This window comes from Sprattus sprattus (genome assembly GCF_963457725.1).
Source record: "Sprattus sprattus genome assembly, chromosome: 3".
NCBI classification, from domain to species: Eukaryota; Metazoa; Chordata; class Actinopteri; order Clupeiformes; family Clupeidae; genus Sprattus; species Sprattus sprattus.
The window spans coordinates 54,456,570-54,481,782 of NC_137922.1; the positions used below are offsets into that span (position 1 = coordinate 54,456,570).

Here is a 25,213-nt window from a genome sequence, read left to right on the forward strand (position 1 = left end):
TCAGATGTTTGACCTGAAGGGAATGTCCACATCCTCCATCTGCCTGGCGTAGTCTTCATCAAACATCTCTGCCTGCTCTGGAGTAAAATGGTTGGCCCAGTCTCCAACTTCTCCTGCAACAAAACACAGTCGTCATTTTGGGAACAGAATGTTTATTTGTCCAAAAATCTTTGACCTGTAAAGTACATTTATCAAGCGTCTTTACAGTCCATTGAAGGCAAAGAGGTTATCAGTCTAAGGAAGAAAAGCTATAAGAACTTACTGAAGAGCACTTCTTGTGTTTCACATTTCATAAGTACAAGTGTTCCCTACGGAACTTTGTTAGAACCGAACTCTACAATGTGATCTAAATCATTTGCTGAGCATGAGCTCTGATTGGACAGTGGTGTCTGATGTAGATGGACCTTTCCTCATGAAGGGAGAAATCGATTGATCGAACACAAGCCTTGGGACGAACGAGTAGTTGGCCATGGGGTTGTCCTTCATGACCTTGAAGGACGTCAGCTGCACGATATGGTCTATAGTGTCAACAGAGAGCGACAGGTCCAAGTACTCCATGATGCGTATGATCTCCCGTCGAGGATTCTGGGTGAAGAGAGAAGTGGAAAAATATAGTGTGTGTGTGTATGTGCGTGTGCGTGTGCGTGTGCGTGTGCGTGTGCGTGTGTGTGTGCGTGTGTGTGTGTGTGTGTGTCTGTGTGTGTTTGTGTGTGTGTGTGTGTGTGTGTGTGTGTGTGTGTGTGTACGAACTGAGCCGTGTCGTACCTCCTTCATGTCTTCGTAGAAAAGGTAAAGGATATTCCTCTTCTCTCTCTCCTTCCAATAGCCTTTCACATGGTCATACCACGAGCCCCAACCCACTGGAAAAACATGGATGAAACGCTTACTTGAAAGAAATAATAGTAAAATAAAAAAAAATAAAAAAAATGAAAGGTTATGTTTGGGGAGAGTTTGAAGGTGATTATTTACATTCATTGCAGGTAGAATTTGAAGTGTATGTTGGTGAGTATGTAGTAGTTTGTTTAGAGGTTTACATTGTTTACCTGTAAACCAATAGGCTGCTGTGTTGATTTTAAGTATGTGTGTGTGTGTGTGTGTGTGTATGTGTGTTTGAGTGTGTTTGTGTGTGTGTGTGTGTGTATATGTGTGTGTGTGTATGTGTGTTTTAGTGTGTGTGTATTTCAGAGTGTGTGTGTGTGTGTGTGTGTGTGTGTGTGTGTGTGTGTGTGTGTGTGTGTGTGTGTGTGGGTGTATGTGTGTTTGAGTGTGCGTTTGTGTGTGTTTGTGTTGTGTGTGTGTGTGTGTGTGTGTGTGTGTGTGTGTGTGTGTGTGTGTGTGTGTGTGTGTGTGTGTGTGTTACTCACAGTCTCCCTTCATGAACTTGTGGATGTATCCCTCCCATGGGCCCGGCTCAGGCTGCGTCAGGTTCATGCGATCGAAGTGGTAGTAACTGACCAGGTTATCCTTGGCGTTACGGGCCACATAAATCACCTGAGAGTAGGCCCCACAAAAACAGTCACATCAGCCAATCATCTTAGAGTAGGCCCCACAAAAACAGTCACATCAGCCAATCATCTTAGAGTAGGCCCCACAAAAACAGTCACATCAGCCAATCATCTTAGAGTAGGCCCCATAAAAAGTCACATCAGCCAATCATCTGAGAGTAGGCCCCATAAAAACAGTCACATCAGCCAATCACCTTAGAGTAGGTCCCACAACAACAGTCACATTAGCCAATCACCTCAGAGTAGGCCCCACTAAAACAGTCACATCAGCAGATCCGTCCCATAAGCAAACTGCAGTATGACAACTAGAGGCACATGAAGATCAGTTTGCTGAAGTGTGATAGATTGTAAGGAAGGACTAGGCCTTTAACTGACGTTAATAAATGATAAATGCTTTACTGTCTGTGTCAAAAGTGGCACTGATTGTAACAATGCTGCTGTGTAATCAAGCAGCTTGTTGCTGTAAAAGCCAAATGGTGTCACTTTTTTGTGCTTGTGTGTGCGTTTGTGTATGTGTGTGTTTGTATGTGTGTGTGTGTGTTTGTGTGTGTGTTCGTGTGTAGGTGGATGTGAGAGAGTGATTGTGCAAGTGCACTTTCATAGCAATATATACACTCTGTAAAATAAAATAGCTTGATTTAATGAAGTGGCAGTTTAACAATCTGATTTTAATCTTAATCTGATTCCCACAGAAGCCCTTGGAGCTGTTCTTCTGTACCTTACACTTGCTTTCCCAGAATCCCTTGGAGCTGTTCCTCTGTATCTTACACTTGCTATCCCAGAATCCCTTGGAGCTGTTCCTCTGTACCCTACACTTGCTATCCCAGAAGCCCTCTGGCACCAGTTGGATGGACAGGTGGGTTTTGATGACCCGAGGAGGATCCATGTCCTGCAGGAGGTCTAGACCTTGAAGGGGGAGGGAGAGTGGTTGAAGGCACAGTCTGCAATTCAAACTGTTTCAGCCAATTACCAGGGGTGTAGTTTGATTAGCTGTGAAGCTCAAATAGCAGCAACATTTCACCAGAATTGCGGCGTGCATCTTAAGGGTTATGGTCATTGAGGCTTAAAAAAATTAAAAGTTTCTGAGAATTACACAGAAAACAGCAAGCAGCGAAAAGATCAATGAAGTCTAGTGGATTTCAGGTAATGTATGAGGGACTACAGAGAGTAGAGCGATGTGTGCATGTGTGTATGCGTGCGTGTGTGTGTGTGTGTGTGTGCGTGCGTGCATGTGCAAGTGTGTGTGTGTACCTGATGGAATTGGTTGGGGAGAAAACATTTCCAGGAAGGGAATCCTGACCGGTATCGGAGCTCTCTTTGACAGGTCTGCATCTCCATTGTTCAGCAGCAGATCCACAATCTCCTGAGTCCAGGTCGTGCCTGAGGAGCACATGGGTCAGGGTCAGGTCAGGTCAAATTCACTCATTCACACTCATGGGTGAGAGGGGTAATAATAATAATAATTAATTTTCAGCAGCGGTTGGGTCAGGTCAAAGCTTGCTAAAATTATAATCCAGCACACATTTTCTCTAATTCAGCAAATCTCCCCTCGTCTACCTCTAGATATTCGTCCTGTGTACTAAAAACACCTCAGGTGTTCCTGCACAGACCTGGATCTGTGAATGGGAAACAAACAAGCACAGGAGCTCAGAAGGGAGGAGTGTAATTTGATTGGCTTCAACCTTTGGCCAGGATTCGAGGAATGGACTTTTAAACTGTGGTGGGAGTTTTGTCAAATCCATCTACTTTTTCTCTCTCTTACAAAATAGTAAATTGTCTCACTGCTCGCTCCCAAGTACGCATGAGTGTACTGGACATCTGTCCATGTCAGATAAGATCCGGATCAAAGAGCTTAGGAGAGCTCAAAGGGTTAGTGGGTCAGTGTGTTAGAAATGTTGGTGAGGTTGAAGTTCACTGGTGGTTCAGTCATTGGGATCTGTAAAGCGCCTTGAGACAATTTGGCTTTGGCGCCACATAAATTAAATTGATTGAGTTAATTCACTTAGAAAGTCCTAATGGAAAAAAGAAATAGAATGTGTTAAGTCAAACACACAGATGTTAAACCTAGGGTTAGTCTAATTCTATGTCGTGAGCCAGCATAGAGAAGGCGTAACAGTTCGGTTGCCATGGCACCATCACCTGCTTTTGGGTAGGTGGAGATGAGCAGGTCGGAGGGGTCGGGCCTGAAGGCCCAGATGGAACTCCAGTTTTTGGCGATTTGATCTCTGAGGGGGACGCCCCGCACCTTTATGAGGGGGAAGCGATGAAGGGCCCCCCGAGCCTGCTCAACGGCCTCTGCGTATGTCAGCTTCCCCTTCTTCGTTTCCATCACTGCCAAGCTAATGCTATCACACACTCAACAGGCTGTCGATTTTACTTTTTGTCTTCAGAACACACAGACACACACACAGAGACACACACACAAAGTTATTCAGTGTATGACTCCTTGTCTTCAGCATACTGTTCCAAATGGTAACACTTTAGATCAGATGCAGTTTTACAGTTACAAGGTCAGGATCTCAGGTAGAACACACACACTCTGGGAGCCTGGCCTTGCAAGGGCAAACAGTGGGTACACAAACTGGAAAAGAGCAGTCAGACACAGGAGTTGCAGTGAATAGAACTTAGGAGTTTATTTTACAAACTGAAGGGGGTAAAAGGGGGGGGGGGGGGGGTGCACAAAGGTAACTCAAAAAGCTTAACCGGGCTGGCCGTTGGCGTCAGGGGCTCCGTCGGGCTCTTCCTGAGGCAAGGGAGCGATAGACACGATTATTCCTCTTCACTTATACAAAAGGCAGGCCACAGGCCTCTTACCCTAAGACTGTCTTGGAAGGTGTTTGGTTCTCACTCCTCAGTAGCTCAAAACTGTCTGGCTTCTGTATCCTCTGGGGATCCCCTGAGTGGGGAGGAGTTCCCTATGAGAATCCTCTGGGGTAGTACCGCCCATCCAACACCATGCCTCTTGATTCATTCACTCAGCCCCTTCATTTGGCTGTACTTAGCCATGTGGGGCACTGCTCACCGGCTGGGCCATCACAACACACACACTAACTCTATAACTAACTTGTATAATCTCTCTAGATTGCACAAGGTCACACACATACTTTAAGAGACTCACTGTTACTCTTTCTCTGAAAAGCCCTGACAAACATATAAACCCACACTAGATCTGTTGTTATCGCTTCAGGTGGTCATACACACTTAAAACACATTCTCTGTACAACACTACTCTCTATTTAAATCTACTTAATCACACACACTCGTATGCTGACTCACCCTAATCTACCAGCACAGTGGCTCTATAGTACAGACACAAACATAAAAACAATTACCCTTGTTTGACTGCTTCCTCATATTAACCTAGTCCCACTGTAACACTTTCATGTCAGCCTCAGTCACACACGCACACACACAAACAAGCACACAGACACACACGCGCATGCAAGAAAAGAGACAGTTCTGTTTTATGCCTGTCCTGTTGGCCATTTGGTCCTCTATTTACCTTGCATTTCTATCCAGTTTTCCTTACAGGTCTCTCACCGAGATAGTCTCTGTGCGTGCACATGATGGCAGTACTCCGATCCGATCCGATTCTCTCCATGGGGTCTCCATGGGGGGTTAACTGCTTTATCTCAAAGCACATGGCAGTGACAAATCCAGATCTTGGCCACGTCAGTTCAAATCAAATGCGGAATGTTTACATCTGCTACCGTTGATTATACAGTAAATACGTTGTGAAATGAAACAAAAACACACCACAGTTAAAGGTGTATTAGTATTGATTGATTCACATCGATATGAATGGATTACATAACAAACAACTGGTTGAAAAGTAATATGAAAATATTTGTTCACTGAATTAGTTCTGTCCAAAACAGTTGCGTTCCAGTTTCAAAGTTTCAGTTTCGGTTTCAGTATTTCAACGTGAATGAGAGGGAGCACAAGAACTGAGCGTCTAGCAGCGATTATCATATCATAGACACATATGATTCATGTATATATCTCAAGCACGTGCAAAAGTTGTTGTTGTCCAATTGGAATCTAGATTCGAGAGACACATGCATGTCTATTTCGTGTCCCAGCGGAATCGAATCGTGTATCCAGGGGTTTACATCGGAGTCCAGTCGGAGTTAAGTCGGACACAAGAAATCTAGATTTGGGGAGACACATGTGTCCAATTTCCGATTTTAAATCGAACTGAAATCGGAAATTGGACACATGTGTCCACACTGAGTGTACATAACTCCAGTTCTTTAAACTCCAGTCCTTACCTTTGTCCTCCAATCTTTACCAATAATTATGAGTCCCCAACTCTTTCTCTCTCTAGGTTCCTTCTCTGTGAATCTTCGTTCTGCTGGTCAGGAATGAACTTTCGCACATGAAGCACACTCCAGACTTTATCTTGTCACTTCAGTGATCAGACACACCCCTGCTGCTTTGTTGTGAGCTTTTCAAGAGTGTCGAGTGACGGGCATCGATGGCATGATAAATCACCATCTCACAAAGCAAAAGGTAAAAGTCTCAAACTGGTTTAATGAACATGACAATTAGTTCAATGTTCTCCCCATCAGCGTCAGCATCTCCTCGCTTGCCTGGACCCGCCTGGAAACCTCTCTTGCATCGTCTTCCTGTTGCTTTTCCCCTGCCTGTTTGTTTGCCTGGAATTGCCTTTGGATTTTGGATTTAACCCTTTGTGGGTTTTCTTGGACTGCTTGCTGTCTTGCTGGCCTGGCCTGTGAGTTTTTATGTTTCTGTCTTTCACTGCCTGCCTTGCCTCATTGAGATTCCCATGTTTTGTATCTTCTGAGCTTTGTTGTTTTGTCTGTTGGATCCTGTTTTACTCAGCTTCAGACGCCGTGACAGGAATGTTATCATCTTCTTGCTGAAGGCACGCGATATTGCTTTCAGATCAGGTGATACCCAGGCCTACAGTTCATCCAGGGCCAACCTGATGTCGATAAGAAGAGACTAAAAGACATGGAACCAGAATGTATGGATTTAAGCACTGACCGCGGGAGGACGTACCTCGACCGGAGCTGGTTAGCGGGCTGTTCAGTGAGTAATGCTTGTAGCGACGCTACAAGCTTAACTACATTTGACAGTAGCTTGTTGGCAGTAACATTGGGCCTCATTCTCGACAGCAGTTGGGAAGACTTTCCGAAGGATTTCAGAAGGAACTCCACTTCGGAAACATTTATGAAAACATTTGCATTCTCGTTATTTTTTTCTTCTGTGCTTTCTTCTGAACTTCAGACAACTTTCAGAACTCGAAATAGCAGTCGTAACTCCACCGGAATCTTCTCAAATGGGATTCCACGGGCCATCTTGTGGTTATTTGAGGAATCGCGTTGAGGAATGACATTTGAAAAAACTCCATATTACAGTAAAAGGGTTAACGGGCGAATTTGTGAGAACCCGTTGGTGATTGCGTTCACGTCAACTCTACAGACATCCTCGGATTAAAATAATTATGATAATAATAAATACGAGAATATTTGTATCATTAACAATTACGTTTCACATTTATAGTCATAATTATACGAGGTAGTGTTTATTGTTACACTAGGTCTATATGGCTCGTAGCTTGACTGTTCTCTCCCTTGTACGTCACTTTGGACAAAGGCCGCGTCTGCTAAGAGACTGATTGTGAATGACATGAACACTGCAAATGTAAGTGAATAAATAAATAAACACTAAGCTCAATCTCTAAGAACTAAGGCATGCATTTATTGCAATTTATACTAGTACTACTGGTGGCCAGTCTTCACCCCTATGGTGGCCATATCGAAGGAGAGGACGGACTACAATTTATACTCGTACTTGGGACCGGTCTTCACACCTATGGTACCTATTTTTCGATTAAAAAAAAAGAAAGTGACTACTTAAATGTGTTTTACGGACTTCGGACGTTCAACGTTATACAATATTTCCACCTTATTAATGAACACCTGTTACGAGGTGGATTCGGGAGATTGCGACAGCACACGTTTCTAAAATTGCGTCTCCTAATAAGGAGCTGGCAGGGCGTGTATGTATGCAAATCCACTTTCACGAGAACGCGCATCAATCTAAGAAGCTAATCGGAAGGAACCCAGCTGAGAAGACTTCGGCTGCTTATGAACACATTTTCAAGCGTGCGGGAATGCAGCGGAAGCGTTTCTCTTACGTTGTTTTTGCGAAGTCGTGTAAGAAACATTTCTGAAGAATTACAGAAAAGAGTCGAGAATGAGGCCCATTGTTATTTACAAAACCAAGTCACTTTTCAGTAGCTAAGCTCTTTTATTGATCAAGTAGCGCAGTAGTGTCCTCGAAAGAATGTATCCTGGACCTTTCTAATGTTCATACATTCCCTGTATCCATCAAACAGACAAATTAAGCAGTACGTCACTTTAGTGGAGACTAGTGAAAAGCTAGGTATCGTAATTTCAAGTACAACAGACGCTGCTCATAAATTTAGAATTAATTAATTTTAAATGGGTAGTTTGCATGCACATTCTAGACAACCGGATAACTAGAATGCTGTGGATATTCAGATACAGCTAGAGATGATGACAGTTAAAAAAAAAAAAAAAGTACCAATAAAGGAAGTCCGTGCTGTCTGCTAAGGGAGTCGAATTGCGAAAATGCCAAAGAAAATGTTCCTGTCAACATAATGACATATAACACAAACATACAAACACGTACAAGTGATTGATTTTCATTTACCGTTTTTATCTGGCTGACAGTTGTGTTGATCACTACAATTGCATTGACTTGGCATGCAGTTTGTTTAACTGAAAGTAGCTACTAAGTTATCAGACTACTTTTGACAGGTTTTTGTAACTTAGCTTGCTACTTCTTAATGAGGTGTAGCTTCTGTGTAGTGAAGCTGAATGTATTGTAGAGTAGCTGATAGCTTCGCTCACTACAAATATCAAGAAGCTTGCCCATCAATGCAAATATTCTACTCAAAACCTGTTTTCTTCTCACTGTGGAGAGCTATTTAAACCGAGCCGCCAAACTGCGCCCCCCCTCAAAAAAATGTCACCAGCCGCCACTGGTGCCGGTGCCAAAGCACTCCAAGACAGTGAGCTTTAATGACTTTCGCCCAGTTGCACTCACTCCAACCATCATGAAGTGCTTCGAGAGGCTGGTCCTGGCTCATCTCAAAACATGTTTACCACCCACACTGGATCCCTCCAATTCGCCTACCGCCAGAATAGGAGCATGAAGGATGCCATCTCCACGGCACTACACTCCGCCCTTTCCCACCTGGACAACAGCAACACCTACAGTGGGGAAAATAAGTATTTGAACCCCTTGCGATTTCACAAGTTTGGCCACTTGCAAAGAAATGTGTGATCCATAATTGTAATGGTAGGTAGGCTGACCCCACCAAGTCTGAGACTTCATTTATAGGTCCACGATGGGTTAACTAGGCTCAGTCACCACTAAAGAATTGTCGTCATCACCAACATCTTCTCGCAGGCTTACAGTTTGGCTGTCGACTAGAGGAGCAACCTTCTCCTTCGCAGCCAGACTGTCCGCCTTAAGAGAAGATGTGCTAGATTATGTGAGTGGTTTCAGGTACCGCCTCTATCAGGCCCGTGCGGCAGCAAGAAAAGCGCTAGCGAAATCACAGTGCAAGATGCAGCGCCTTTTCGATAGGAAAACTACGGAGCGGTGTTTTGGAAAAGGGGAAAAGGTTCTAGCCCTGTTGCCCATCATACATAGTCCGTTCCAAGCCCGCTTTGCTGGTCCCTACACGATTTTAAAATGTCTTTCGGGCCACAACTGTTTAATTGCTACTCCAGACCGGAAGAAGAAGATGCAGGTTTGCCATGTAAACCTACTTTTCGCCTGTACCTGTTGGGTTAGTAACTCCTCCTGTGTGCCCTCCTTCTCAGAGGAGCTCTCTGGTGTCACCTTTAGGGGAAAAGGGGAGTGAAGCTGCTACCGATTTTGATGAGGATGTGACCGCGCCCTCTTGGGAAGTCACTGAAGGACAGTTAAGGAACTCTGAGATGCGAGCGGAATTACACAAGCATCTTTCTCATCTGTCAGAGAGTGAACGAGCTGATGTGGTTGAACTGATTAACGCTTTCCCATCTCTTTTCGCAGATGTACCAAGCTGTACCACAGTGGTTGAGCATGACATTGATGTCGGCTCAGCTATGCCTATAAAACAACATCCCTATCGGGTGAATCCCACCAAACGGGTTATACTTTGTCAGGAGGTGGACTACCTATTAGAACATGATTTGGCTGAGCCCAGTTTTGGTTCATGGAGCTCTCCTTGCATTTTGGTTGGTAAGCCGGATGGGACGTACAGGTTCTGTACAGACTTTAGAAAGCTCAATTCAGTCACAAAACCTGACTGTTTCCCTCTTTCTTGCGTGGATGACTGCGTTGATCGTGTCGGAGCGGTATGTAATCAAGTTTGACCTTTTGAAAGGCTATTGGCAGGTGCCTTTGACCCCTCGTGCAAGGGAGTTGTCTGCGTTTGCTACACCAGATAATTTCCTGCAGTACAAAGTGATGCCTTTTGGCGTACGAAATGCGCCTGCCACCTTCCAGCGCCTCATCAATCATGTCCTATCAGGATTGACTGGGTGTGACGTATATCTCGATGCTGTGGTAGTGTTTAGTTCCACCTGGCCAGAACATCTGGGCCAAATCAGAGAGTTGTTCGAGCGCCTCGCCAAGGCCAACCTGACTGTTAATCTCGCAAAGTGTGAGTTTGCAAAGGGTAAGGTGGTTGGTCAGGGCCAAGTCCGTCCTGTTGGGGCAAAAGTTGAGGCCATTTGTAATTTTCCAGCGCCTTCCAATCGCCGGGGGTTGCGGCGTTTCCTTGGAATGGTAGGCTACTATCGAGGGTTTTGTGAGAATTTTGCAACGGTGGTTGCACCATTGACTAACCTCCTTAGTATCAAGGTCCCTTTTCACTGGACGGAAGCCTCCCAACAAGCGTTTGAGGCTGCCAAGGCTCTGCTGTCCAGCGCCCCTGTTTTGGCTGCCCCGGCATTTGAAAAACCGTTCAAATTGGCTGCTGATGCCAGTGATTGTGGCGCGGGTGCTGTCCTTCTACAGGTGGGTTCAGATGATCCGATCATCCGGTTTGTTATTTTTCCAGAAAATTCAATCGACATCAAATGGTTTACTCAACTATAGAGAAGGAGGCACTAGCACTTGTTTGGGCGGTACAGTATTTTGATGTTTATTTGAGTTCTGCTTCTGTTCCCATTACTGTGTACACTGACCATAACCCTTTGGTCTTCATTGACAGAATGCGGACTTCAAACCAGCGGATTATGCGCTGGAGTCTGATCCTCCAGCCGTATTCCCTTAAAATAGAACACATTAAGGGGACAGACAATGTTACTGCAGACGCTCTTTCGAGAGTTTGGTCGATGTAGTTCTGTGGCTTGATCTCTTCTCTGTGCCTTCAGTTTTCCAAGGACCGAGGACGTAAGCGCCCGGAGATGGGACGGGGTCACAGGGCTCTTTTTTTTTTGTTCTCTCTTTTTCAGGTTTCCTGGGAGGAACCTTCTTGGGGAAGGAGGTGTTACGACCCCCTGTGCCCGTGCGCACCTTGCCTGCAGTCCTCATCCTGGCCAGGTGGAGGCAGCAGGCTAAGGATCTACCAACTTCTAATCAGCACTGATTATCCACACCTGGCTCCAGATGTGGATACTTAAAGACTGTCACAACCAATGGAAGGCCTCTCAGCTTCCGCCATTTACACACACACACGTATTGACCAACGCATCCACACGCATCCACGCATCCACAAAACCCCTAGACTTTCCGTTTGACTGACTTATGGTAAATAAATCCGTTTTGGTGAAAAGATACACGTTTTCCTGTCTCAACCTTTTTATGCTACTGCCCCACGAGCCGGGCGTAACAATATTAACAGTGAGAAACAGAATATCAACAAAAAATTCCAGAAAAATGCATTTTATAACATTTATGACTTTATTTTCATTTGATGCAAAAAAATAAGTATTTGAACCCCTAGCAAAACTGACTGACAAAAATGACTTAGTACTTTGTGGAATAACCCTTATTGGCAAGCACAGTGGTCAGACGTTTCTTTAAGTTGGTCACCAGGTTTACACACATCTCAGGAGGGATTTTGGTCCACTCCTCTTTCAAGATCCTCTCCAAATCTTTAAGGTTGTGTTTTCAATGGGAGGGAATGAGGGAATGAGGTTCAAGCCAAATATGCCACGTTACATGGCCCCATCCATAGTCCCCTTGATGCGGTGGAGTCGTCCTGTACCCTTGGCAGAGAAACAGCCCAAAGCATAATATTCCACCTCCATGCTTGATGGTGGGTATGATGTACTCTTGGGGTCATATTAAGCATTCCCCCCCTGTCAAACACGCAAAGGCGTAACCATGGTATAGACATGGGGGGGGGGTCCAAAAAAATGATGTGCATTGCCTACAATTCTTTATTTATATATGAACATTCGCACATTTAAGAACATAGGGCCTCATTCTCGACCTTTTTCTGTAATTCTTCAGAAATGTTTCTTACACGACTTCGCAAAAACAACGTAAGAGAAACGCTTCCGCTGCATTCCCGCACGCTTGAAAATGTGTTCATAAGCAGCCGAAGTCTTCTCAGCTGGGTTCCTTCCGATTAGCTTCTTAGATTGATGCGCGTTCTCGTGAAAGTGGATTTGCATACATACACGCCCTGCCAGCTCCTTATTAGGAGACGCAATTTTAGAAACGTGTGCTGTCGCAATCTCCCGAATCCACCTCGTAACAGGTGTTCATTAATAAGGTGGAGATATTGTATAACGTTGAACGTCCGAAGTCCGTAAAACACATTTAAGTAGTCACTTTTTTTGTTTTTTTTATCAAAAAATAGGCACCATAGGTGTGAAGACCGGTCCCAAGTACGAGTATAAATTGTAGTCCGTCCTGTTGTTCGAAATGGCCACCATAGGGGTGAAGACTGGCCACCAGTAGTAGTATAAACTGCAATAAATTCATTCTTTAGTTCTTAGAGATTGACCTTAGTGTTTATTTATTTATTCACTTACATTTGCAGTGTTCATGTCATTCACAATCAGTCTCTTAGCAGACGCGGCCTTTGTCCAAAGTGACTTACAAGGGAGAGAACAGTCAAGCTACGAGCCATATAGACCTAGTGTAACAATAAACACTACCTCGTATAATTATGACTATAAATGTGAAACGTAATTGTTAATGATACAAATATTCTCGTATTTATTATTATCATAATTATTTTAATCCGAGGATGTCTGTAGAGTTGACGTGAACGCAATCTCCAACGGGTTCTCACAAATTCGCCCGTTAACCCTTTTACTGTAATACGGAGTTTTTTCAAATGTCATTCCTCAACGCGATTCCTCAAATAACCACAAGATGGCCCGTGGAATCCCATTTGAGAAGATTCCGGTAGAGTTACGACTGCTATTTCGAGTTCTGAAAGTTGTCTGAAGTTCAGAAGAAAGCACAGAAGAAAAAAATAACGAGAATGCAAATGTTTTCATAAATGTTTCCGAAGTGGAGTTCCTTCTGAAATCCTTCGGAAAGTCTTCCCAACTGCTGTCGAGAATGAGGCCCATAGTTTTCGAGGACTACATTGACCACTTGAATTCACATCTAAAGGAATAGTGTAATATCTCTGAGATATTATGTTCTAAATGTGCGAATAGTAGGCCTAGATTAAAACTAATGTTGTAAGGCTGTCTAGTCTTACATTCAAATTTTACACCTGATCACCCGCATGTCAAGAGCATGTCCCTGTCTAGTCTGGCCACTGCTTTCAGCATGCCTGTCTTGTTACCACTTGTCATTTTATTTGGGTCGGCTAAGCTAGATAAAACCTATTATTTTTCCTGTTACCCAGCAAAACTAGGGGGGTCAGGGGGCATGCTCCCCCATAAGATTTTTTTTTTAAATATTCTTTTAAATAGTGTCCTCTCGTGGGTTTTAAAGAGAAATTAACACATCAACAATACAAATTTTGAAGACATCTGCTTAGAAAGGTGCTAATTATACGATAGGGATTTGCAGCTCAAGTGAGTAGGTTAACGTTGTAGGCTAGAGTTCACTAGCCAGTTATAGCTGGCGGAGCTACTGAATAGGCATGATTTAAGAGAGCAACGACATCTACTATTTGCTCGTGATGATTTAACCATTTAGTTTCTTTTACTATTTTAAACTTCATGTGCTTTACCTTTATATCCAGCATCTGGTTATGGCAGCTTTCACCAGCTTGGGTCACACAGTCTCCTAGGTCTGTTTATCACTGACTGCACGCTCGCAAGGCTCACTCACGACCAAATCCGTGCACTTGCCACAATAGTCTCATACAGGCGGGAGTCCTGTACTTCTCGGGAGTATTTTATTTCTCTTATTATTGATCTCCACTGACTGACGAAAAAGTGTTGGGTAACCATGAAAACGCAGAACGACGCAAGGTGGATTCAAACAGATTCACACAAGTGAGGAGGGGGGAGTCACACGCTTATGTTTTTCTTAACAAACGGAAATACATTGAAAAAAAAATAGGACATAACGGGAGACCGATCCATTGACAGGGTTCATGAAAGGAGAACAAATATTTAACATATTTTCTGTTGTATATTGGGGGGACAGATTGGTACTTTCTCAGTATCCCCCCCAAAGAATGCGTGGTTACGCGCTTGCAAACACGGCAAGTCGAGTTGATGCCAAAGAGCTTGATTTTGGTATCATCTGACCACATTCTGTCTCCCAGTCCTCCCTAGAATCATTCAAGTGTGCAATGGTAAACTTCAGATGGCCCTGTACATGCGCTTCCTTGAGCAGGTGGACCTTGCGAGTGCTGTAGTACCTAAAAAAATTATGGCGTGGTGTGTTGCCAATGGTTTTCTTGGTAACTCTGGTCCCAGCAGCCTTGAGATCATTCACAAGCTCCCCCTGTGTAGTTCTGGGGTTATTCTGCACCTTTCGAATGATCACTGATTCCGCACGAGGGGATATCTTGCATGGAGCCCCAGACCTAGAGCATTTAACATTTGTTTGGTGTTGCCTCCATTTACGAATAATCGCACCAATAGTTGTCTGCTTCTCACCAAGCTGCTTGCCAATGGTTTTGTAGCCCATTCCAGCCTTGTGCAGGTCTACAATATTATCTCTGACGTCCTTGGACAACTCTTTGGTGTTGCCTAGGTGGTGAGGTTGAAGGTGTGAAGTATGATTCTTTGGACAGGTTTCTTTTATAAACGTCACCAGTTGAGATCAGGTGTACCTTGTTAGACCTAATGAGGACTAATCTGTGTGCTTCTTGGGGACATAACTGGTCATTGTGAGCCAGAATTCTTGCTGTTTGCTTGGGGGTTCAAATACTTATTTTTATGCATCAAATGCAAATAAAGTCATAAATGTTATAAAATCCAGTTTTCTGAATTTTTTTGTTGATATTCTGTTTCTTACTGTTAAAATACACCTACCAATAAAATTCTAGATCACACATTTCTTTGCAAGTGGCCAAACTTGCGAAATCGGTAGGGGTTCAAATACTTATTTTCCCCACTGTATGCGAGACTGCTGTTCATAGACTTCAGCTCTGCATTTAAAACCATAATCCCCTCCAAACTAATCACAAAACTCAGTGATCTGGGCATCAACACCTCCCTCAATAGCTGGATTCTGGACTTCCTAACCAACAGACCACAGTCTGTCAGGTTAGAACACAACACCTCCTCAACCCTCATCATGAACACTGGGGTCCCACAGGGCTTAGTGCTGAGCCCTCTCCTCTACTCCCTCTTCACCTACGACTGCACAGCTGTACATGGTTTTAATACCATTGTAAAGTTTGCATACGACACAGCGGTGATTGGCCTCATCAGCAACAACGATGAGTCGGCCTTCAAGGAAGTGTTGGCAGAGTGGTGTGCCAACATCAACCTGGCGCTCAACACCGTGGAAAACAAAGAGCTAATTGTGGACTTCAGGAGGACCAAAGGTGGCGCACGCACCCCGATCTGTATCAACGGGACGGAGGTGGAACGTGTCGCCAGCTTTAAATTCCTGGGTGTCCACATCTCCGAGGACCTCTCTTGGACTCTCAACACATCAACCCTAGTCAAGAAGGCTCACCAGCGTCTCTTCTTCCTGACGAGATTGAAGAAGGCCCATCTGTCTCCTCAGATTCTGGTGAACTTCTACCGCTGCACCATTGAGAGCTTCCTCACCAACTGCATATCAGTCTGGTATGGCAGCTGCTCTGTTTCGGACCGCAAAAGGGTATTTGAAAATGCTGTCAATACCCATATTCAATCTATATCACATCTGCACTAATTACCACTATTGCTGCACTTGTCCAAACTGTTCATACCACCTATATCTTATACCATACTGTATATATCCTATTTATCTATTTTTATATTACCACTTTACATATGCACATACCCTGCACTCTTCTGTTTTTGCACTTATGGTTAGATGCTGACTGCATTTCGTTGCCTCAGTACTTGTACTGTGTGGAATGACAATAAAGTTGAATCTAATCTAATCTAATCTTGTGGAATCCATGCCACAAAGAATGCAGGCTGTTTTGAGAGCACAGGCCCTACCTAGTATTTTTGTAGTGTTCCTAAAAAGTGCTCAGTGTGTGGGGGTGGTAGGGTCAACTTAGTGCAAAGAGTACATAAGGTGTAAGTGAACAGATGTCCCACAGACAGATTTTGTCTCAGAAATCTGGTCACCTTACCTTATATGGGAGGGCCAAGTCTGTAAAAGCATGGAAGGACCATAGATAGACAGACAGAGAAATAGCCAGATAGAGAGAGGTGTTACGATCCGCAGGAAAAGAGACCCAATTGCAGACTTAAAATGCGGGCAAAAATGTAGGATTTATTTGTACAAAAGGTTAATCAAAAAGTCAAAACACAAAAGATCCAAAAAGCCAAAGTCAAAAGGTAACACACAAAAGATCCAAAAATTCAGAGCAGAAGGAAAAACACAAAAAGCAAACCGGCAGATAGTCAGGAGAGTGGAAGAGAGTAGAGTTATAATCCAGTTAACAGGCTCAATAGGCAGAGTATTTCACACAGACTTTTGGTTACGATCAGACAGGGAACAAAGGGCAGACTGAACTTAAATAGGCTACTGGAGGGGAAACAGGTAATTGGTGGGAAGCAAACAGGTGGCAGGAGAAACTAATCAGGAAAATGAGTAGACTGATTAACAGGACAGGTGTGGTAGACGGTGACAGGGCAATCCAGGAAATGACAAGAGGGCAGGTGGGGTGGAGTCTCAGAACAAAACAGAAAACACATGGCATAACAAAAACACAAGGAGCACATGTCAAAACAAACACAATAGACACATGACAGTCAGAGTCCCTTGAGCAGCAGGGAGGATACTAACAAGAGGGGAGGGAGAGAAATGAATTTCAGATAAACGTTCATTCATTAAACAGGGTATTCTCATTCTCCTACTATCTCTGTCTCTCTAGATCATTCAAGCTCTATGTATGTACAAAGCCACATGTGCATCCACCTAGTGGTTGGAAGTCAAATATCACATATCATTACAGTTTCTATCCAGTTAGTAGTTTGTAGCTCTTCCAAACCTTTATAGTACCGTCATACAGCCAGTAGAGTTCCCTCAGGTTTGAACTGGCATGTCATCACTTCACACGAACAATCTCTAAACTTGTACACTTTTCTGTTGTCTTTTGTTGTCTGATGTCCAGTCCTACGCATTTGTACATGGGCCTATACATGTTCTTGTCAAATCACTTGGCTGACACATTTATACATTAGCAGCATTCACATGATGTGCTTACAAACAGAAACAACACTAGGCTGTTATGAATTCAATAGTAGTAGACCCACTAGCACAGGGGTTTTCAACAGGGGGTCCGTGGCGGCATTGCAGGGGGTCCGCGACACGAGCCTATGTTGATCATTTCACCATTGAATGTTTATTTGTATAAATTCGCTTTGATATTTCAACACATTTCCATAGCCAAGTCGCATTGCCTGAAAAATACCGATGTAGACCCATATTAAGCGATTCTCTATTCTGTGCAGGGGGAGGGGACGTGGTGGCTGCAGTTAGTGATCTACCCTGAAAGTGTGTTTCAGACAGAGGGTGAATAGGTGTATACTAGGAAAGATGATATGTTATTGGAGCATGTTATTCTATTCCAGTAGACCCCAAAAATAGAATTATGGACATTGAAAATTAGGTCTAAATGTACAGATAAGAAATAAGTGGACAGAAGGATAAAAAAAAATCAGAAGACGATTTTTGAGGACAAAGAGGGATTTAGTAGAGCTCTGCTATTCCTAAAGAAATGGTCCCTGTAACCATAGATACAAAATCCCTGTCACCATAGTAACAACACACAATCAGGTTATTACATGTCATAATTTATTGATGGGTATCAGTCATTGTAATAACATACATAAATGTTGTGTCAGATTGTTCACAAGTTATAAGCTGTTTATAAGACACTAAATCCAGAGTGTAGTTTCAGCTCTTTGGCACACAAAAATATTATTCGACTTTGGCTCTCAGCTTTGAAGGCATACTGGGTTTTTTTGTGTCTTTTTTTGTTGGTCGTCAGAAAGGACTGGAGGGGGGAGAGACGTTGAGAAGACCCCTCAGATGTTTGACCTGAAGGGAATGTCCACATCCTCCATCTGCCTGGCGTAGTCTTCATCAAACATCTCTGCCTGCTCTGGAGTAAAATGGTTGGCCCAGTCTCCAACTTCTCCTGCAACAAAACACAGTCGTCATTTTGGGAACAGAATGTTTATTTGTCCAAAAATCTTTGACCTGTAAAGTACATTTATCAAGCGTCTTTACAGTCCATTGAAGGCAAAGAGGTTATCAGTCTAAGGAAGAAAAGCTATAAGAACTTACTGAAGAGCACTTCTTGTGTTTCACATTTCATAAGTACAAGTGTTCCCTACGGAACTTTGTTAGAATCGAACTCTACAGTTTGATCTAAATCATTTGCTGAGCATGAGCTCTGATTGGACAGTGGTGTCTGATGTAGATGGACCTTTCCTCATGAAGGGAGAAATCGATTGGTCGAACACAGGCTTCGGGATGAACGAGTAGTTGGCCATGGGGTTGTCCTTCATGACCTTGAAGGACGTCAGCTGCACGATATGGTCTATAGTGTCAACAGAGAGCGACAGGTCCAAGTACTCCATGATGCGTATGATCTCCCGCCGAGGATTCTGGGTGAAGAGAAAGGTTGAAAAGCAAAAACACACGTTGACACGTACACACAAGGGAGAGTTCTGGTCTAAATAAGATAACAGGAAGACCCTCAGTGTGCGTCCAGGAAAGATAAGGATCTAATTCATTGTGCAAGCGTGTGCAGTACATGCTTCACTTATGTGTGTGTGTGTGTGTGTGTGTGTGTGTGTGTGTGTGTACGAACTGAGCCGTGTCGTACCTCCTTCATGTCTTCGTAGAAAAGGTAAAGGACATTCCTCTTCTCTCTCTCCTTCCAATAGCCTTTCACATGGTCATACCACGAGCCCCAACCCACTGGAAAAACATGGATGAAACGCTAACTTGGAAGAAATCATTTATACAACGACTCAATATTTGACTCAAAATAGACTGAAAATTAGAAAGGTCATGTTTGGGGAGAGTTTGAAGGTGATTATTTGCATTTATTACAGGTAGAATTTGAAGTGTATATTGGTGTGTATTTAGTAGTTTGTTTACATGTTTACATTGTTTACCTGTAAACCAGTAGGCTGCTGTGTTAATGTTTATGATGTGTGTGTGTGTGTGTGTGTATGTGTGATTGAGTGTGTGTGTGTACGTGTGTATGTGTGTTTGTGTTTGTTTGAGTGTGTGTGTGTATGTGTGTTTGAGTTTGTGTGTGTGTGTATGTGTGTTTGAGTGTGTTTGTGTGTGAGTGTGTGTGTGTGTGAGTGTATGTGTGTTTGAGTGTGTTTGTGTGTGAGTGTGTGTGTGTGTGGGTGTATGTGTGTTTGAGTGTGCGTTTGTGTGTGTTTGTGTTTGTGTGTGTGTGTGTGTGTGTGTGTGTGTGTGTGTGTGTGTGTGTGTGTTACTCACAGTCTCCCTTCATGAACTTGTGGATGTATCCCTCCCATGGGCCTGGCTCAGGCTGCGTCAGGTTCATGCGATCGAAGTGGTAGTAACTGACCAGGTTATCCTTGGCGTTACGGGCCACATAAATCACCTGAGTGTAGGCCCCACAAAAACACTCACATCAGCCAATCAACTGAGAGTAGGCCCCACAAAAACACTCACATCAGCCAATCAACTAAGAGTAAGTCCCACAATTACACTCACATCAGCCAATCACCTTAGAGTAGGCCCCACAAAAACAGTCACATCAGCCAATCAACTGAGAGTAGGCCCCACAAAAACAGTCACATTAGCCAATCACCTGAGAGTAGGTCCCACAACAACAGTCACATCAGCCAATCACCTGAGAGTAGGCCCCACAAAAACAGGCACATCAGCCAATCACCTGAGAGTAGGCCCCGCAAAAACACTCACATCAGCCAATCACCTGAGAGTAGGCCCCACAAAAACAGGCACATCAGCCAACTACCTGAGTGTAGGCCCCACAAAAACAGGCACATTAGCCAACTACTTGAGTGTAGGCCCCACAAAAACAGTCACATCAGCCAATCAACTAAGAGTAGGTCCCACAACAACAGTCACATCAGCCAACTACCTGAGAGAAGGACCCACAAAAACAGGCACATCAGCAGATCCGTCATGTAAGCAAACTGCTGTATGACGACTAGAGGTACATGAAGTTCGCTGAAGTGTGATGGATTGTAAGGAAGGACTAGGCCTTTAACTGAAGTTAATAAATGATAAATGCTTTACTGTCTGTGTCAAAAGTGACACCGATTGTAACAATGCTGCTGTGTAATAAAGCAGCTTGTTGCTGTAAAAGCCAAATGGTTTCAATTTTGTGTGTTTGTGTGTGTGTGTGTGTGTGTGTGTGTGTGTGTGTGTGTGTGTGTGTTTGTGTGTGGGTGGATGTGTGAGAGTGATTGTGCAAGTGCACTTTCATAGCAATATATACACTCTGTAAAATAAAATAGCTTGATTTAATGAAGTGGCAGTTTAACAATCTGATTTTAATCTTAATCTGATTCCCACAGAAGCCCTTGGAGCTGTTCTTCTGTAATTTACACTTGCTATCCCAGAAGCCCCTGGAGCTGTTCCTCTGTACATTACACGTGCTATCCCAGAAGCCCTTGGAGCTGTTCCTCTGTACCTTACCCTTGCTATCCCAGAATCCCTTGGAGCTGTTCCTCTGTACCGTACACTTGCTATCCCAGAATCCCTTGGAGCTGTTCCTCTGTACCGTACACTTGCTATCCCAGAATCCCTTGGAGCTGTTCCTCTGTATCTTACACTTGCTATCCCAGAATCCCTTGGAGCTGTTCCTCTGTACCTTACACTTGCTTTCCCAGAAGCCCTCTGGCACCAGTTGGATGGGCAGGTGGGTTTTGATGACCCGAGGAGGATCCATATCCTGCAGGAGGTCTAGACCTTGAAGGGGGAGGGAGAGTGGTTGAAGGTACAGTCTGCAATTCAAACAGTTTCAGCCAATTACCAGGGGTGTAGTTTGATTAGCTGTGAAGCTCAAATAGCAGCAACATTTCATCAGAGTTGCGGCTTGCAGCTTAAGGGTTATGGTCTTTGAGGCTTTAAAAAAAGAATTACACAGAAAACAGCAAGCAGTGACCAATAAATTGAAGATCAATAAATTCTAGTGGATTTCAGGCAATGTATGAGGGACTACAGAGAGTAGATTGATGTGTGTTGGTGTGTGCGTCCATGTGCAAGTGTGTGTGTGTGTGTGTGTGTGTGTGTGTGTGTGTGTGTGTGTGTGTGTGCGTGTGCGTGTGTGCGTCCGTGTGTGTGTGTGTCTGTGTGTTTGGTGTGTGTGTGCGTCCGTGTGTGTGTGTGTACCTGATGGAATTGGTGGGGGAGAAAATATTTCCAGGAAGGGAATCCGGACCGGTATCGGAGCTCTCTTTGACACATCTGCATCTCCATTGTTCAGCAGCAGATCCACAATCTCCTGAGTCCAGGTCGTGCCTGAGGAGCACATGGGTCAGGGTCAGGGTCAGGTCAAATCCACTCATTCACACAGATGCAGATGCATTAACCATCCTGTGTGAGTATTTGCTGGTGAACCACATAAACACAAGAAGAGACGCAGGTGGTGGACAGCATAGTAAAAAGATAATATAATATCAACAGCTAATAACACTCCTACTGATAGCTTGCTAAAATTATTATCCAGCACACATTTTCTTTAATTAAACTAATCTATCCTCGTCTTCCTCTAGATATCCATCTAGTGTACTTGAAATACCTCAGGTGTTTCTGCACAGACCTGGATCTGTCAATGGGAAACAAACAAGGTGGCTCGGACCTAGCCATACTGTATTGCAGCCAGTCAGCAACGTTGTTTCAGGAGCAGAGAAGGGATGAGTGTAATTTGATTGGCTACAACCTTTCGCCAGGATTCGAGGAATGGACTTTTAAACTGTGGTGGGAGTTTTGGCCAAATCCATCAACTTCCACAGATTCCTCATCTAAACCAGCGTCTGCATCACTGCACAGGAGTCTGCAGCACTCTGTTTTTTCTCTCTCTACCAAAAGTTAATTGTCTCCCTTCCAAATATGCTGAAGTGTACTGGACGTCTGTTCCTGTCAGATAAGATCTGGATCAGCACCCACCTCAAAGAGCTTAGGAGAGCTCAAAGGGTTAGTGGGTCAGTGTGTTAGAAATGTTGGTGAGGTTAAAGTTCACTGGTGGTTCAGTCACTGGGCTCTGTAAAGCGCCTCGAGACAATTTTGATTTGGTCAACATAAATCAAATTAATTTAATTAATTCTCAGTCATCCGAAACCCAACAGCTAGCTTGGAGTTTGTTGGGTCCATAGAATTAGAAAGTCCTAATTGAAAAAAATAAATAGAATAGAAATGTTTTATTCTAAAGTCACACACATACAAACTCTCCCTCAAATAATGTGTGTAGTCAACCACACAGATGTTAAAACATTTCTAATTCTATGTCTTGAGCCAGCATGGAGAAGTCTTAGCAGTTGGGTTGCCATGGCACCATCACCTGCTTTTGGGTAGGTGGAGAGCATAGAGAAGGCGTAACAGTTGGGTTGCCATGGCACCATCACCTGCTTTTGGGTAGGTGGAGAGCATAGAGAAGGCATAACAGTTCGGTTGCCATGGCACCATCACCTGCTTTTGGGTAGGTGGAGATGAGCAGGTCGGAGGGGTCGGGCTTGAAGGCCCAGATGGAACTCCAGTTTTTGGCGATGTGCTCCATGAGGGGGACGCCCCGCACCTTTATGAGTGGGAAGCGATGAATGGCCCCCCCCGCCCGCTCAATGGCCTCTGCGAACGTCAGCTCCTCCTTCTTCGGTTCCATCACTGCCACGGTAATGCTATCACACACTCAACAGGCTGTTGATTTTCCTTTTTGTCTCCAGAACAAACAGACACACACACACACAGGCACACAGTAATTCAGTATATGACTCCTTGTCATGAACATACAGTTCCAAATGGTAACTCTTTAGATCAGATGCAGTTTCACACATATACAACCACTGTCAGGCTCTGAGGTAGAACACACACACACTTACTCTGTAACTCAGTTATATAATCTCTCTAGATTGTACAAGGTCACACACACACTTTAAGACTCTCAATGTTCCTCTGAAACGCCAAGACTAACGTGCAAACATTTTAAACCAACACTCGATATGTTGTTATCGCTTCAGGCGGTCACACTTAAAACACACTCTCTATTTAAATTTAAATAATCTCACACACTCGTATGCGGTCATAGACTCACCCTCATCTACCAGCACAGTGGCTCTATAGTACAGACACAAACGGGAAAACAATTACCCTTGTTTGACTGCTTCCTCATATTAACCTAGTCCCACTTGCAAGTCAGCCTCAGTCACACACGCAAGCACACACACACACACACACACTTGCATGCAAGAATAGAGACAGTTCTGTTTTATGCCTGTCCTGTTGGCCATTTGGTCCTCTATTTTCCTTGCATTTCTATCCACCTTTTCTTACAGGTCTGTCTCAGAGCTAGTCTCTGTGTAGATTACTCTAGTTCTTTAAGCTCCACTCAATTTACAGGTCTCTCTCCTAGCTAGTCTCTGTGTAGATTACTCTAGTTCTTTAAGCTCCACTCAATTTTCAGGTCTCTCTCCTAGCTGGTCTCTGTATAGATTACTCTAGTTCTTTAAGCTCCACTTTTCTTACAGATCTCTCGCCGAGTCTCTGTATAGATTACTCTAGTTCTTTAAGCTCCACTCAATTTAAAGGTCTCTTTCCGAGCTAGTCTCTGTGTAGATTACTTTAGTTCTTTAAGCTCCACTCAATTTAAAGGTATCTCTCAGAGCTAGTCTCTGTAGGCCTATAGATTACTCTAGTTCTTTAGGCTCCACTCAATTTAAAGGTCTCTCTCTCAGCTAGTCTCTGTATAGATTACTCTAGTTCTTTAGGCTCCACTCAATTTAAAGTTCTCTTTCCGAGCTAGTCTCTGTGTAGATTACTTTAGTTCTTTAAGCTCCACTCAATTTAAAGGTATCTCTCCGAGCTAGTCTCTGTAGGCCTATAGATTACTCTAGTTCTTTAGGCTCCACTCAATTTAAAGGTCTCTCTCCTAGCTAGTCTCTGTGTAGATTACTCTAGTTCTTTAAGCTCCACTCAATTTAAAGGTCTCTTTCCGAGCTAGTCTCTGTGTAGATTACTTTAGTTCTTTAAGCTCCACTTTTCTTACAGATCTCTCGCCGAGTCTCTGTATAGATTACTTTAGTTCTTTAAGCTCCACTCAATTTAAAGGTATCTCTCCGAGCTAGTCTCTGTAGGCCTATAGATTACTCTAGTTCTTTAGGCTCCACTCAATTTAAAGGTCTCTCTCTCAGCTAGTCTCTGTATAGATTACTCTAGTTCTTTAGGCTCCACTCAATTTAAAGTTCTCTTTCCGAGCTAGTCTCTGTGTAGATTACTTTAGTTCTTTAAGCTCCACTCAATTTAAAGGTATCTCTCCGAGCTAGTCTCTGTGTAGATTACTCTAGTTCTTTAGGCTCCACTCAATTTAAAGGTATCTCTCCGAGCTAGTCTCTGTGTAGATTACTTTAGTTCTTTAAGCTCCACTCAATTTAAAGGTATCTCTCCGAGCTAGTCTCTGTGTAGATAACTCTAGTTCTTCAAGCTCCACTTTCATTTGCACTTGCTTATGACAAAGTGTGCTCCGTATCACCTGTGCTTTTGCTCCTTACCTTTGTCCTCCAATGTTTAACAATTTTGAGTCCCCAATAGTTTCCTTCTCTGTGAATCTTCGTTCTGTTGGCTCGCCAGTCAAGCTTATTCCTCCGTCCCAGAGGAAGTCTCAGTCCAAAGTCCTCCCCCCCCACCCCTCTTTTGTTCATTAATGTGTCAGGCGTCGAGTGGATGTTGTCAGGCCAGACTGTCGGGTTTAGTTTTGATCAAACATGTGTGTTGGTCTCCTCATTCATTCCACACATGCTGCTCTCCTGCGTGTACAGCCTTCTCTTCCCGTGGTTTTACAAACCTGCCTCTTGTGCACGACAGGTCATGAGTGAACCGCCTCACGTGAAGCACACTCCAGACCGCCTCTCTTTATCTTTTCACTTCACTGGTCA

At 43.8% G+C, this 25,213-nt stretch overlaps 1 protein-coding gene across 1 annotated transcript; it reads right to left on the reverse strand.

Annotated features, from left to right (window-relative positions):
- Window positions 1-24,953, reverse strand: sult1st6 (sulfotransferase family 1, cytosolic sulfotransferase 6; the record flags this gene model as incomplete). The annotated part of the gene is made up of 15 exons (XM_080835578.1): window positions 24,830-24,953; window positions 22,758-23,002; window positions 21,462-21,590; window positions 20,941-21,038; window positions 19,575-19,701; window positions 18,940-19,034; window positions 18,538-18,718; window positions 18,147-18,246; window positions 3,645-3,844; window positions 2,757-2,885; window positions 2,314-2,411; window positions 1,365-1,491; window positions 766-860; window positions 405-585; window positions 1-107 (listed from the first exon to the last, which is right to left on the reverse strand). The coding sequence occupies exons 2-15, from the start codon at window positions 22,945-22,947 to the stop codon at window positions 1-3; spliced, it is 1,857 nt and encodes a 618-aa protein (XP_080691704.1). The 5' UTR covers window positions 22,948-23,002; window positions 24,830-24,953.
- Between the last annotated feature and the right edge of the window lie 260 nt (window positions 24,954-25,213).